Source organism: Sipha flava, unplaced genomic scaffold (assembly GCF_003268045.1).
Source record: "Sipha flava isolate LNK unplaced genomic scaffold, YSA_version1 257_pilon_pilon, whole genome shotgun sequence".
NCBI classification, from domain to species: domain Eukaryota; kingdom Metazoa; phylum Arthropoda; class Insecta; order Hemiptera; family Aphididae; genus Sipha; species Sipha flava.
Genome location: NW_020272911.1, coordinates 391,444 through 408,257, shown reverse-complemented (window position 1 = coordinate 408,257; position 16,814 = coordinate 391,444). Strand labels below are relative to the sequence as shown.

At 27.8% G+C, this 16,814-nt stretch overlaps 1 protein-coding gene across 2 annotated transcripts; it reads right to left on the bottom strand.

The window, feature by feature from the left end:
* Window positions 1-8,798, bottom strand: LOC112684759 (ATP-binding cassette sub-family B member 6, mitochondrial). Of its 2 annotated transcripts, XM_025556420.1 has the most exons (14): window positions 8,464-8,798; window positions 7,731-8,041; window positions 7,443-7,642; window positions 7,224-7,368; window positions 3,885-4,065; window positions 3,368-3,528; window positions 3,048-3,285; window positions 1,807-1,982; window positions 1,511-1,716; window positions 1,041-1,427; window positions 869-983; window positions 654-794; window positions 463-584; window positions 236-389 (listed from the first exon to the last, which is right to left on the bottom strand). In XM_025556420.1, the coding sequence occupies exons 2-14, from the start codon at window positions 8,019-8,021 to the stop codon at window positions 236-238; spliced, it is 2,517 nt and encodes an 838-aa protein (XP_025412205.1). In that variant the 5' UTR covers window positions 8,022-8,041; window positions 8,464-8,798. The 2 variants fall into 2 exon arrangements, with proteins under 2 accessions (XP_025412206.1, XP_025412205.1); XM_025556421.1 differs by lacking the exon at window positions 8,464-8,798 and having other exon boundaries at window positions 1-389; window positions 7,731-8,021.
* Between the last annotated feature and the right edge of the window lie 8,016 nt (window positions 8,799-16,814).

The window sequence follows — 16,814 nt, the reverse complement described above, 5'->3', positions numbered from 1 at the left end:
TGTATAAATATATATTATAACAGAACTATAGTATTTCTCACTGAATAGATTGAAGGTCGAGTAACAATATAATTAACTGGGGTATTACAAGTAAACACAGTTAAAAGTAAAATTGAACATAATAATTTGCTATTAAGTAAAAATAGTCACTAGCCTAATAAAGTAGGATATCTCAGACTAAACACTCAAACAGTATCCCATAACCCATTTAGTTTTATGATTTTTTATAGATGCCTTAAACATGTGGGTGGTGGTAACTCTTTGTAATTGTATCATTAGGATTTGATAAGTTTGATTGATCATCATGGGTAGGTACATCATTTGCAGATTTTCGTTGTTCGGACCACATATCTGCATATAGACCATTTCTTATAATAAGATCATCATGTCTGCAAAATAATATTATATATTAAAATAAATTATATTTATAAATAATAATAGGTTATACACTAGGTTAATTACCTTCCTCGTTCATATATTTCCCCATCTTTTAACACAAGAATTTCATCTGCATGGATAACAGTCGACAGCCGGTGAGCAACAATAATTGTAGTGCGATTATTACAAACTTGATCCAATGCAGCCTAAATTAATTAAAAATGAAAATGAATGTAAATTCGATTAAATGATATCCTTCTCTTGTTTATATTAACTTGAATCTGCCTTTCTGTCTTGGTATCTAAAGCACTTGTGGCTTCGTCCAATAACACAATGGCAGGAGCCTTAAGTATTGTCCTAGCAATGGCAACTCTTTGCTTTTCTCCTCCACTAAGTTTCAGTCCTCTTTCACCAACCTGTAATATTTTCAATAAAACAATTCACTAAACATTGAAATAGAAAACTAGGGTTGTAACACAAAAAAACTTACTTGTGTATCGTACAAATCCGGGAATTTCATAATTCTATCGTGTATTTCAGCTGCCATAGCAGAATTCATTATTTCTGAATCATTAGCTTCTACTTTCCCATAATTTATATTAAATCTATAATCAAATTTAAATTAAAATTTAATATTTATTTTGATTATTTTTTTTACATACTTAATACTGTTATTAAACAAAACAGTGTCCTGTGGAACAACACCGATAGCTTTTCTAAGTGATGTTTGGGTAACAAGTTGAATATTTTGGTCATCAATGATAATAGATCCAGAATCAACATCGTAAAATCTAAATAACAATCTTACTATTGTTGTTTTTCCACTACCTGAAGGTCCAACCAAAGCCAATGTTTTGCCTGGAGGTACTACAAATGAAATATTCTGCAAAACCAATCTTTCAGGCTGATAAGAAAATGTTACATTGCGGAATTCAACTTGTCCATTTTTCAATTCCAATTCTTTGGCATTGGGAGCATCAGTAATCTCTGGTTTTATATTCATCAAATCAAACATATTCTCCATATCGATAAAGTTCTTTTGAATTGCTCTAATCAAATTAATATTTAAATTAAACATAAAATAATTAAATAATTTTAAAATTTAACTTCAAAATCAATTATTTATTAATACCGATAAAATGTGCCAAAGTAATTTAAAGGTCCATAAAGTTGAATGATGTACACAGTGAATAACACATAATCACCTACTGTTAAAGCTTTATCATCAATGACAAAATGCACACTAAGTAAAGATCCAGCTAATAATCCTGTACAGACAATAATATTCTGAACTGTATTGAGCATAGCTAAAGACAATTGTGTTTTGAATTCTTCATTCTAAGTAAGCAAAATAAAAAATTTATCAAAATTAATAGGTAATTTTTAATGTAACTATTAAAATACTAATATGAAAAAAAATTATTTCACTTGATAAATCATAATGGCTTCTTTGTAGGCTTGAACTTCATATTCTTCAGCACCATAGTATTTAACAGTTTCAAAATTCAACATAGAATCAACACTACGAGCTTTCATACTATTATCTGCTACATTCATTCGCCGCTGAAATTTAGTTCTCCATTCTGTTATGATAATTGTCAATGCTAAAAATACAAAATATATATCTTTATTAATTCATCAATTAATCATAAATAGTATTACATTAAACAAAAAATACCAAATCATTAAAAACATTTTAATTATACAAAAATTGCTGTCAATTTTATGAATTTGAAGATATTTATAATTTATACATATAAATATATCATCAGCAAAACTAGTTGTATATAAAAGTTGTATAGTTATATAGTTGTATCAAAGGTAAATATTACTTTATCAATGTACAAAAAGACCATTTTGCCTGAATTTAAGAAATATATGTTTTTTCACTATAATTTGTTATTAAATTATTATTAATTTTATACTTATATAATAGTTAATGTTTAATTTAATGTAGTGTAAAAATAAATTATCCTTCATAATGATCTTTTAATTTAATATTATAAATTATATTTTGTTTATACTAAAAATTTATTTTAATTTATATTATTATTATTATTTGAAATATATTTACTAAAGAATATATTCTTCAATATAATTTATACAAGATATTAAGTAAAAAACAAGAAAAACATCTTGAAAAATACTATTAAATTGTAAAAATTTCTCACACACATTTCAATGAACCACATTTAAAATACATGTATTTTTCATGTACAAATAAGCAAAATAAAAAACAAAACATTTATGAATTTAAATAAAACCCGATTGGATTTCTTCAATGTTTTATGGTAAACGAGTAAGGAATAGTTATATTTTATATGTAGATGACGATTAAGTTACCCATCTAACTTCCAAGAATAAAGCAATTTGGAATCAGAAGAATTTCAATGATTCCGTATAATAGGAAGAGTGGGTGAAGTAATTATTTATTTTAAAAAGTAGGATAGTAGGTTCAAGAATTAAAAGGATTCAATTTTAAAGAAAACAGAAATAAGAATTTGAAATTATGATAATATTAGAGTGGATTAACGAAAAAAGAAATTGTAATGCATAAATACTGAGAAAGGAGCGTTGTAGTTTATAATGCAAGAGGCAGATTGGTACACTTAAGGTGAAAATGCAAAGAGTGATTAAAATTATCACTATATACAAATAAAATTGTTTACCTATATACAAAACCATTGTAATGAAAACAACAGTTCCCATCATCCAATTGAAATATGATAAAAAGAATATAACTGCCACTAAAATATCAATGATAGTAGGTCCAATATTGAAAAGTATAAACGATAACAAGCTGTTAGTTGAGTCAGTTCCTCGGTCCATAATTCTTAGAACTTCACCAGTTTTACGTCCCAAATGCCATTTTAAACTTAAGTTATGTAAATGGCGAAATAATGATATCTAAAATGTATTCAATTTGTATAATATATTAAATACAAAAATATATTATATTGTAATCCTATGTTATATAATAAAAACTTACTTCAACCTCCCGTTTTGTATATTGTTGTACTCGAATCCATAAAAAACTCCTTAAATTATTTAAGAATCCCATGCCAAGGCCTCCTTGTAAGAATTTGAAACCAATATAAATTAAAATTAAATCCCATCGGAATACAAGTGGAACAGCAGTTAAACTATCAACTAAAATTTAAATAAAGTATATTACTTATAATTAATAATTTAAAAAATAATAATTATAAAGCCTCTTATATTAGCACTGGGGTGTATGAATTAATGAGAAGGAGGACATTGACGGAGTATTTAATTTTTTTTTAAATATACAACATACTAACAAAAGTTTTTTAAGATGTATAATATAATTAAATCATCAAGTAGGTCACTATAATGTATACTGATAAAAAATGGAATGAAATAAAGAATTATAACATTCAAAAAGCTATTTTGAGCAAAAGTTAGAAATAAATAAAAAACAGAACAGAACAGTATATATTATATGAAGCTTTACTTAAAATTAAAAACTAAAATTAAAAAAATACCAATTTTCGCGCTATAAAGTGGAACATACACATTGGCTACTCTTCCAGCTATGACCAATAAAATACAACAAACTACTCGAAATTGTAACGCCAGACTATTTTTTGGCCATAAGAAAGGAGCTATCAATTTTACTTTTCGCACTACGTTGTCCCATGTTGATACTTCTTCCACACGATCAGACTATAACATTAATAAGAATTATTGTTTTATAAATTAAAATATTTAGAATCAAGTATACATATTCCAAAAAAAGGCCTCGAAGAATACATTTTTAGTTTGATTAAGTGTAATAGTAACTTAAACAAAAATATCTTCATTGATAAAAATATGTACATTGCACAAAATATATATTGCAAATGAAATTTTTATCAAATATAAAGTGATAACATTTGCCATAGAGACTTCAAATGGATTACATATAATTCACAAATTTTGATTTATAATAATGAACTCTATAATCTAAAAGTAGTGTTGATTAAGTGCTTAGCTTAAACACAGCATATTATTTCAGTATTATGTAAGAATGAAATACTAATAATATTCAAATGACACAATATTATATGGATGAAATTAATTATTTAAGTTAGAACTTTTGAAAAATTTGAACTATCTGAACCTCATTTTCCCTTGTTATTTAATTATTCTTTGACAATTTTACATATAAATAAAAATCATTGATTGAATATACATAGATAGTCTAAGTTAAAGCTTTATAAAACTGAACAAATTCAACAACAAAAAATGTCAATAAATAGCGTAATGTATATGTTTATCAAAAATAATGTAATACAAAATTAAACAAGTAGGTTAATCACCCTTAATGTAAAGTTTTATCCCTAATAGAAAAAAAATTAAACAAACAAGAAAAACTATTATTGACAGGGGTTACTACAAAGTCACTCATTGAAAACCTGATTGATTATAAATAACTCGCAATAAAAAAATTAGGATTACTATATAATATTATAATTTAGTATATAAAGTTGCAAAAAGTAATTATATGGTTACTTTATGATTGGAAAATTAAAGGTCTTTTTTTTAAATTCACAACTAAAGAAGTAATCGTTTTAGATCTTTTTTTAGAATCTTTTAGATTTTGAATAAATTCAATTATTTAAATCTTTATAATGAAATATTATCTTAAATAAACAGTTTTACTAGACAAGATATTTACATGAGACTAGTATTTTCAATATAAAACATGATAAAATATATTTTTCCTTACTTTTCTGAAGTTGGAAAGTTGTTATAATAATTTATGAATAAATTACAAAACACCTTACAATTACAATTGTAATTAATAATGTAACATTATTTTTGAAAAAATATATATTTAAACAAAATAAATAGGGTGGATCAGTTTATACTTCTAGAAAAGTTTGATACAATAATAGAACCAAATTTGTTGATAAGATTGATTAATTTTTAATGTTCTAACTCTTACAAAAAAATAAAAGCATCTAGGTAGATAAGTGAATAATATTAAAAATACTATTATGCCCTCTCCAATGTTATCCATTTTACAAAAAAACTACACATTTGTGTAGGTTAACTAAATATTAATACAAAATAACCCAATGATTGATCAGTTTAAAAAAAGAATACACAAATGTATAGGTTTACTGTAGACTCCCAAAACCTAGATTTTTTTTATCTATTTTACAACTTTCTATTATTACAATTTTATCAGACTATAATTAATTAAAATCTGGGCAAAATCGAAAATTTTAAATTAATTTATGTAAACAGCACAAATTTCATAAAAATATTTCAAAAATGTTATATAGTCTTTAAAATTCTAATATAAATACTCAGTAAATGTTTTGGATTCTTTATATATATATAGAATAACAATCAAATAACTAATATTGTATAGTCAAAGTTCATTGTAATACTCTATTTCATCAAAATTAAATTTTCTAATATTTACTAAGCTTTTTTACATTCTTTCAGAAATTTTTTTACAATTTTTTGGTTACAAAGAAAATATTTAGAAAAAACATTTATTCAATATTCAAGCTTTAAGTACTAAAATTTTTGTATACAACTAATTATAAAATAATTATAAAATATGGCAGACTTATACTCTTTTTTTCAAAATTTAATATTTAAACGCTAGCACAGTTTTTTTTTTGTAAATTAAGATTAATTTTAATTTATCTTACAGTAAATCTTTGTTAATTTGCTTTAGCTCATTTCATATAAGTATTAAATTTTTTAAATTTAAAAATGTATACAACAAATGTTCATTACAGTTATAATAATAAATTATATTACAATAAATTATTTTACCTTCTCTTTCATATTAGTACCTTCGGTCATCAAATACAATATTATTATAGTAATATCTCAAAAATTAATAGTTATTTTGTAAAAAAAATTAAAAATTAAATTGATATGTTGTCAGGAAAAACTGAACAATACAAACACATAAACAATATAAAAATATGAAACAGTCATCTTCCTTTAGTTATTACAATTATTAAAATTACCAAAGTTATTTAAAGAATAAAATGTTAAACCAATTTCTATAGATAACTAGTAATTAATATAGATAAGAAATAAATAAGTTCTTTAAACAAATATTCAAATTAATTATAATTATGACAACTGACAAACATTTATTATTAGCGATTCAAATTAAAAAAAAAAAAATTATAAAATTTGAAACTGTCTTTTCTAATACTTTAAAAATAAATAAATTAGATATTATTATTTATTATAAACTAAAAATAAGAAATGGAGGAAAAGCCCTTTTTTTTATTTGTAACTACTAGGAATGTAATTTGACCTCTAATAAAAAAAAAAGGTAACATTAATTAATAAACTTAAATCAATTCTGGAAAAAACAATATTAATTAAAATTAATAAGATAAAATGTTACAAAAATTGTTTGGTAAAAAACATACTTTAAGTAAAAAAATTAGTGATTTAACATCAAAAACCATGTCATCTAATATAATATAAATAGTTAGGTAAAATAAATGTAAAATTAATTTTATATTTTTAATCACTACAAAAACAATGGTTAGGTTAAATTTATAAATTTAATAAAAAAATATATAGTAAATTGATAAGAGGTTTTATAATTAATTGAAAATACAAAAATATTAGAGAACTATAATAAATAAAATAATAATTTAAAAAGATTGCATAGAACACTAAAAATTCTTTGACCCAAATAGGTTATGTACAAAAAAATTAAATATATAAATTATAATTAAAAGTGTTTAAACATGATATCACAATATTAAAATATTTCAAAATTTAAATTTTTAAGCATATAATCAGACAACCGCTTTTTGTGTGATAAAATCATTTTTTAATGAAATACTTACATCTAAAAACAAATCTGTCGAATTATGGAGACTTAAATAATCTCTGGCAGTCATTATTCCAGGTGCTTTTAAACCCAAAATTAATAATAGGAAACTCAAAATATAATTCGCAACAAATATACCGAATTCAATTTGACCATTTATGCTGAAAATGTATAGCTATTGTTATTATAGGTTGATTTGGTAAAATACTAACTGTATTAAAAATGATACACTAACTTTTGTAATTGAATCCACCAATCTTCTTTTTTGACAATTAGAACATTAACATTTTGAGCAACAAAAACTAATATCCAGAAAATAAGTAACACTAGACCATGTCCACGGGCTGGCATTGATGGTAAAAGACTATTTCTTTCCATCAATACAAGTTTGGCAGATAATGGAAATACAAACACCATGGTAAGCATATACAGAGACTATAAAAGTAAAATAACATTTAATGTAATAAAATACAATTTAGTTAAACAATACATACTTAATTATAGAGATATCATAATAACATACTTGATAACCATAAGCAACACCACTTTGAAATAAATATATGTCAACAAAAAACTTAGCCACGGCTAACAGTGGAAAAATAAAAGTAATTATCATCTGTACATAGTATAGTCTGGATTGAGGAATTGCAGCCTGCGATAAAGGAGTACTGTATTTCCCATAAATTGAACATTGTGCGGTACCAAAAAAAATCATGAATACAGCCAATATTGATGCTATTGTTGTATCCACAAAACATTCTGAAGTCTTGACATCTGACCATAAGTCAATAAAGGAACCATTCGGACAAAACATTCTCTCTGTATTCAATAGATCTATAAAAATAGAAACACAATAAATTATTTGTAAAAGTATTTGACTATTGCGCAAGATTTGTACATAATGACATTATGTGACGGATTAAGATTGTAATGTATAAAAATCACATTAAATAAAATATACCTAATTAGTAATATTCGGAACAAGATTAATTTATCACTAATAACATTTGGTAGGTGACCAAAAAAATGATTCAATGCAACCAAACTTCGATGACCGCTATACGGTTATAATAATAATTAAAGTGTCATTGAAAATATCGGATGACTTTATTTTACCTAGCCAGGTCATAGAAAATGACATTATGTAATAACGGCCGACGTTGAGTGTAGTTAACAGACGCAAGCACGAAAGCAAGATGTAATAATATCGTTTAGAAATAATACAAGTAAAACGTTACCAGAATGTTATAACTCACCTATTTCCGGTCCAATGAGTAAACAATATGTACAAGCTTGCCCACTAAAAGCCTTTGATGAAAATAAACATGATGATGATTCACCAGCATTCAATAATTCGAACGATTCGTTGTGATGATTATCATTATTGTTACGGGAAGGAAACTGTAATCACAAAATTGATTACAATTATTCTGATTCGTGATATGATTTTTGCGTTTTCGCCTTCGAATAACAACATAACCTCGAAGAGTTCGCGATTTAAACGGCAAACGAATGAACGTGGTAACACGTCTGCTTACGTACACGATCTTAAGCTTACAGACGAAACTACGTTCATACCGGTCGACGATAAAGCACCAACTGATACACGACCACAGACTTCTATACTATAGTATAGTATATATAACTTCTATACCATAGTCTGTGTACACGACCGACCGATGTGATATAACAATATCAGTGGCGACGCGTTAGGGTAGACAACGAGACATTGTCTATCCAAAAATATCAAACAATTTAATTTTAAAAATTAGTTGTATATCATAATATGATATTACACCTACTATATAAGTATTTTATTTCTTCATCATTTTATAAATAAAATGTTATTTACACTGATTCGTCTCAACGGTGTCTGTGTGAGTAACGAGTATGACTAAATCTATATATAGTATAATTTTATTTATATCTTATCTATATCATAATCGCTCCGTTGTCGCCGTCAAATCGGTCGAGACATATTGAATTGTGTCTCACTATTGACAACGGGCGTATGACATGGTAAACGAGGGACGTAGTGGGATATTATCAAAATTATATGTATGGAAGAGATGTCCGTCAAGTTGGCACCAGCACATTATGCTAGAGTTATGTAAATGGTATCAAAAATTTGCTAGGGCATTTTTGGATTTTGCTAGGAAGTTTAAATCGGGGTACATATTTTTAAATATTTCTATTTGGCTAGGAGCTTTTAAAAATATCTTTTTGACTGTAGATATTAATTTACCTACTTTTATCAATTTTGATCATATGGTTTCTGCTATTCCGTACTAAACACGTTAAATGGATTATTTTGAAGTAAAAGCATTTAATTTGTTGAAATATGTAGGAAAAATGGAATTATTAAGAAATATGTAAAATCATGTACTTATGGCAAAATATGTAAAAATATGTAAAATAAAATATAATTAATTTCAATGGAAACCCTTTGAAACAAATTTATCACTAATCTAAATTAATTTATCAAATCACAGAAAAATTATGTATTTACATATAAATCCGAGCCCTAGTGATTAACGTATGCAGTTCTTAGGTAGTTTATACTATGTATAATACGGAGTTAGTTGACTACTCATAGTAATCACATATTAACATCTCATTTGTAACTTCACTCAACCTAGCGTTAATCATCCGTATTCCTTTCTAAGTAGTCAATAGGCACTTATTCGTAATTTCTCAAGTATCAGTGTGACAACTATGCATCTACTATGCTATAGGATTTTGACTATATATATACATTTTATCATATACATTGTATATGCCTACAACGGAATCATACTTCTCCCATTTTAAGTTTCTGATTTTTTACAAATATTTCAGTTCTATAACGAAATAAAGATATATTAACAGTACATTTTAATATTGAATATATTTTACAAACTTTTTATGTGTAATTTACAAATATTTTATGGTTGAATATAAACTAGGATATGTGGAGTTATAGATTTTGGTTCCGACACTTTTCTTGTTTTTTTTTTGAAGATCGTCGTGTAATTCCCATTCAAAAAATCTAGCAAATTCGGCTGAATAATTTGACATATTTTTTTTAAGATCGGACAACGTGCCGGTGCTGATGCCAAATTTGGAACCTCCCCCTTGGACGACAGGAGCCCTAGCAAATTCCAAAAATGCTCTAGCAAAATCTAGCAAATTCAGCTGAATAATTTGACATATTTATTTTTGAAATCGAACATAGTGTCGGTGCGCCCACAAAGATAGCACCGGCATGTTTGTTTGCGGATTATCAAAGTTTAGGGGCCCTAGCAAAATCCAAAAATGTCCCAGCAAAATCTAGCAAATTCCTAGCAAATTTTTGATATCATTTACATAACTCTAGCATAATGTGCCAGTGCTAACTTGACGGACATATGGAAGAGACATGTCTCAACGTAATATTTTAATAATTTAATTGCATTCCGACTGTGGTTAATGGCACATGTTTAATGTTTATAATTTTTTCTTAATGAAGTGATACATTTAAAACTTAATATGTCAGATATTATTGATATTATTTTAAATGAAGGTCTTGGTTCTTTTTCGTATGAAGAAAAATCCAACTGAAAAGGTAAGAGATCAATGCCACATTTATCATTAGAATATAAAGAAGCAAAAACTTTAAGAAAATTTCAATTGTCTTGGTATTCAAAATTTAACTGGTTAGCGGGAAGCATTGAAAGAAAGAAATTATACTGTTAAATATGTGTCTTGTTCAGAGGAGAGGATGAGTGGAATATAAATGGTATTCCTAATATTAAGTAGTTTGTTATTTGTAAAGTAGTTCACTTAGTTTGTGAAGCTGAAAAACACCAAATTTCAAAAAAAAAACCTAACTAACAAAGAAAGTTTTCATATGCTGGGTAAAATTAGGATTGAACATTCAATATCTGAAAGTCGTCGGTTAACTGCAATTAATCATAATAAACAAGTGAACGTAAACAGAAAGATATTAGTTTGTTTAATCGATGTAGTTTGTTTTTTAGGGAAACAAGAATTGGCATTCAGCGGACATCGCAAGAATGAAGGTTCTTTAAATAAAGGAAATTATTGTAAAATTTTAGATTTACTTTCTAAAGAAGAGCAATTTATAACAGAACACTTTTTGAAAAATTCTGTTTTTAAAGGAACTTCACACGACATACAAAATAACTTGATCCATTGCAAAACTACGGTATTAAATACTCAGTAGGATGGATTAATATATGTATATATATATAGATGTAAATATTTTCTAAGCATCATCGCCTTGGTCGAACAAGTCATGAATAATTAATAAATTTTGCAGATCATCACGATCGATAAGATTATAATACAGTGCGACCATATTAACTAGCGTCCAGACGTACCTACTGATTTCCAAGAACTTGTCTCACTTCATTTCGAAATTAATACCTATCAATGAATTTTTCTTACTTAAACCATTTAACCGGGATCCAAAACATTTTGAAATTCTTATAGTAAATAATAAAATAACAGAGATTCAAATAAAAATTAACTTTTTACTATTTAAGTATATAATTAAATAGTTATTAATACTTACATTGTGCACATGTGTTAAAAAGGACAAATATCATAATTTAAGTGTTTTTAAGGACTCAAGAAAATTTAAAATAAAGGGCCTCATATATATATATAAATAATTGGGAGCAGTGACGGCTCGAAGAAGGTATATTTGAATCACGTGATTCACAGAAATATTAATGGGTGGATGATTCGTTATATGATATATGTAATTGGTTTAGGGGACTACAGGGTTATAAATAGTATCTGTATATACCAATTAAATACCAATTACTTATTCACTAAAAACCTATGACTTCACCTTTTGAAAAGCAGTGGAAATTTTTTTAGAACGGGTGGTGTAAAAATATTAAATTTAAGTCAAAAAAAGTTCATGCCACCACTGGTTGGGAGAAAGGCGAGGAAGAAGAAGGGGAGTCCCAAGATACCCTGGACCCCCCCATACGGCCTTGACATAGGTCTTTATGAACAGAACATCATCGAGAACAAGGTATTTTTTGAATGCAATAGAACGTGATGTTTTATTCAAATAATTATTAATTTTTTCCTCTCTAAACACTTATTTATACGGGTAAACGCCTAATTTTACGTTTTATTAGGTTCTTATACGGTCTACATTTTCGCTCGTTCTCATCGTGTTAAATTTCAAATTCAACCGACCATATTCATGATATGATTTATATCAGGGGTCGGCAACCCACAGCTCGCGGGCCGCATGTGGCCCACGAAGCAATTTTTTATGGCCCATACAAAGATGGTAAATTGTTGTGTTTTATTTTTGTTCAATAAAATTTTTCAAACCATTTTCAATACTATTCAGTTATTTTTTCTTTATGAATAAAATCTAATCTAATCGTTAATAGTTGATGTTTATTCTATATAGTTATATAGTCAGTTTAATCTATAAAATTGTTATTATTATCTAATTGGAGTCGAAGATAATGATGGTTGCATTACTCATCCATAGAATAAATTAAATATACTTATATATATTTAAAAATTAATCTATGTATTTAATACATATGTATCTAATATATTTAATCTATGGTCATAGTTACTTTGCGTTTGTAGCAATTAGTATTACAACGTGATTACGCCCGTACGTGTGACTGCGTTTGTAATAATTTCATTTTACAAGTAAATCCAAACATTATGGCGACTAAAAAAAGAAAAATTTGTGATGAACGTGTTTTTTTTTAATAATTTTTGGATTGATTTATACTTTTTCGTCGAAAACAAAGGTAAGCCATTATGTTTAATTTGTCAAAAAATTAAATTTTTTCTTAAAAGCAATTTTTTCCAGTAACATTCTTATTTTTTTACACTCATATTTCTATATAAAATAATCAGTTATAATAGCAATACAATTATTAGTATATATCATATGTAAAAAAAATGTTTTTAATGTGGCCCTTGATAAACATTTTAAAAAAATATATGGCCCGCGTGGTTCAAAAGGTTGCCGACCCCTGGTTTATATAATACAAAAGCACACGCACATTTATATAGGTATATACATATCAATAGATAATCGCCCGCAGTGTAACTTAAAACTACTCAATACATTAGGTAGCAAAAAATATCCACTAATAATCAAAAATATACAAGTTTTACATATTATGTTAATATAGGTAACTTATACATAAATATGTATAGCTGATTTACGTTCAAATAATCGGTTGGCCTGTAGGTATAGATATATCTACTATTTACAAGATAATACTCTCTAGGTACATATGGACGGGCACGTACACAAAGAAATATTTTGTGGGAGGTTTTGTGTTGCATATTTTCATACTTGTATAATCTATAAACCACTTTTGTTCTATAAAAATGTATCTAATAATTTTCCTGAACTTTTTTTTGTCGGGGGGGGAGGGGGTAAACCTTTAAAACTCCCCCTTGTTTATGCGCCTGCATACAGGCAATAATAATAATAGGTTATCATTACCTATTATTATTTCTGTACGGTTGACAGACAGTATACAAATACATATGCGTGTTATACATTTATTTAGATTATATTCGTGTTATTAGAGATAATGTACATCACCATTATTATTGACATTACGATATCAAAAATAAAAGTGAAAATACAGTACCTACGTCTGTTTGTGTACAGCAACTTGTATTGTACACAGTCGTTTATGTAATAAATAGGGCTGCTGCGTGTACGTGTGTGCGTGTGGCGCGCGTATGTGCGTGTGTGTGTAACGTGCACCGAAGAATGCAGCAGGAATGCGGCAATTGAAGTCTCGCGGCGGCGACAGCGGCGACGTTCGAAACGCATTCTCCGCTGCGCAAGGACCGGGTAAACGGTATGCGCACGCGTTTATATTACCGCCTCTTACGTTTGTACTTGACACGCGGGTTTTATTATATTGTTATGTTTGTGCACCGACGTACTATAAAGGCCTATTATAGGCGCTTATAGAAAGTTTGGACGCAGTCGTGATGTATAATATTTATATTCACCGCATGTATATTACACTATATTATGTGTTATACGTATATGTACACACACATACACCTCTAAGCCTATAGGTAAATCTACTTAAGTATACAGTTTCTAATTGTATAATAGTAGTTAAATCACATGTCTTTTATATATATATATATACTCATGCATATATTTACATAAATATAAGTGCAAAACGTTTGTGAACGATAACAAATGCGGAAAAAAAAATATTTTGTTTTTATAATAAATAGTTTCTGCTCGTTTTCATTTCGGTTGGCCGAACCACATCCACACATTTAAAATTTTTAACTGTCGATATATAGGTACCAATCTAGTATTCGGTTTATTTGGATTACACGAACTTGACAGTAAATATTCCAATTCGGAGTAGGTAATATTCTGCATTTTGACTTCAATGATCGTTCAGCTTATGCACTCATTATGGTTTAATTAGGTTTAAACGAATAATTTTACTGTATATTTAAATGAGCAGTATTATTAAACTATTAATCCAGTTAACCATTGAAGGTTTTTTTAACGTGCACTTACGAATCAACAAAAAACAGACGAAAAATAGTGAATAGTCTATTTGTTCATTAAAAAATATTGATAACAGTGGCGCACACAGGATTTTTTTTCGAGAGGGGGGGTATCAAGGTAAAATATAACACATTTTACAATTAACAAAATTACGCAAATCCTTAATATATTTTGACTTGTAATGTAATGTAAGAGACACTCTGCAGATACTAATTAAATATTAATAAATGCAGTCAAATATCTGGTAGATATTTTAATGATATAATTTTGCTGTATGGGAAATAATAGCATTGATAATAGAATAGACTATTCTATAATCAATGATATGGGTATTCAATACTAGTTCTTCATATTTCAAACTTGTAAAATTTGTAAATTTTAACCTAGACATCGGAGACAATTTTGGAGGGGGGGAGGTTTACAACCCCTTAACCCACTCCCTACGTGTGCCACTGATTCATAATATTTCCAGTTAAAATCTAGTAAATCGATTACGAAAATAATGCCTCGTACGGTTCACCGCGTCCAATGGGGTTTTCTCACCACCCGGTGTTGATATCGCACCGAGCGCGAACAATTATTGTAACAAACAAGTCAAATGCGATGGCAATAAACTAATCGGATGCGATGCGTGCACAGACGAAAGATTTGATCGGTTAACGGTTGAAAACGAGTGAACACAAAAAATAAAAACGGACGTACGAACACGGAAGAGGGTTGCCCGCCCGGGGTGGTGCGCTATAAGACCGAGTTGGTCGGCCATCGGACACGCCGTCGTGCGCGTTAATTATAGCGGAGACGCGCGTACGAATCCGACGCGTTGCGCCGCGCCACCATGTTACCCGTACACGGCAGTGAATATTTTAAGGAATTTTCTCTGGGCGACAAAAAAAAAATGTCCACGCAAATATCAACATCAAACTATGAAATATATTCAAATATGAAAAACCTACAAGAAAAAAGAAAATGTCAATGTTGAAAAGTTTTTCAAACGTTATGGCGTGTTTAAATTAAGCAAATAAAACAGAAAAAGAAACAACAGCAACTTCTTAATTTTTCTAATCCGGCGACATGTTGTCAACAGCAACAATACAACAACTTTCCATTTACACCGAATATTGGCAATGTATACGAGACGAAATGTTACGTATGAGCAGGGCCGTCCCGAAGGGAGTCTTGGGGGGAGGGGGGGGGGGGTTATCACCCCCCCAACAAAAACACCAGTCGACAGTCGGACTTGTTTCATTACAGCCTAGGGGACCTAATTTTACTTACGGAAAACAAATATTATATATTTCGTAATACAGTGTATACACGAATAAAATTTACTAATAAAATTTACTGCTTATTATACAATAAAAAATATTATTTATATATATATAATTAAATTGTCAATTTTAAGAACGTGCGACAATGAAACATATATGTTAAGGTACATGTCAAAAAGTAAAAATACGACTACATATAGTTTATTATACTACATACATTGAGTAAAAAATTGTAGTCGGCATTTTTCATATTATTCACCACCCCTTGATTTTCATCTTCGGGACAGCCCTGCGTACGAGTAATATACTATAGTATAAGCAGTGGTTGAATTGGAAAAAAAAATAAAGGTGGACTCTAAATGTAGCTGAACAATTAGCGTTCCAAAGCAAATTAATCTAAAAAAACCGTGAGGGACTTTGTCCCCCCCCACCTAAATGCATCTACAATATAAATAATTAAATATATCTAATGATTAACACAGATATCTATAACAAATAATAAACAATACTAATAGGTATTTATTTGTATTAATTCTATCAACACAGCAACACGTCTAGCAAATTTAAAATCTAAAATGTAAATATATAGCCACATGATAAAATTAATTCATCAATTAACTTTCAATTTAAAATAATTCATGTATTTTACTGTTGCCTACAAAAAGTAAATATTAAATTTATAGATTATAAATGTTACTCTTTTATTAGTATATTAATTTTTTTTTGTCAATATTAATTTTAATATTTGAAGTTTAATATTAGTCAAATAATTTATTTCATCCCGTCACATTATTTTTAGGAC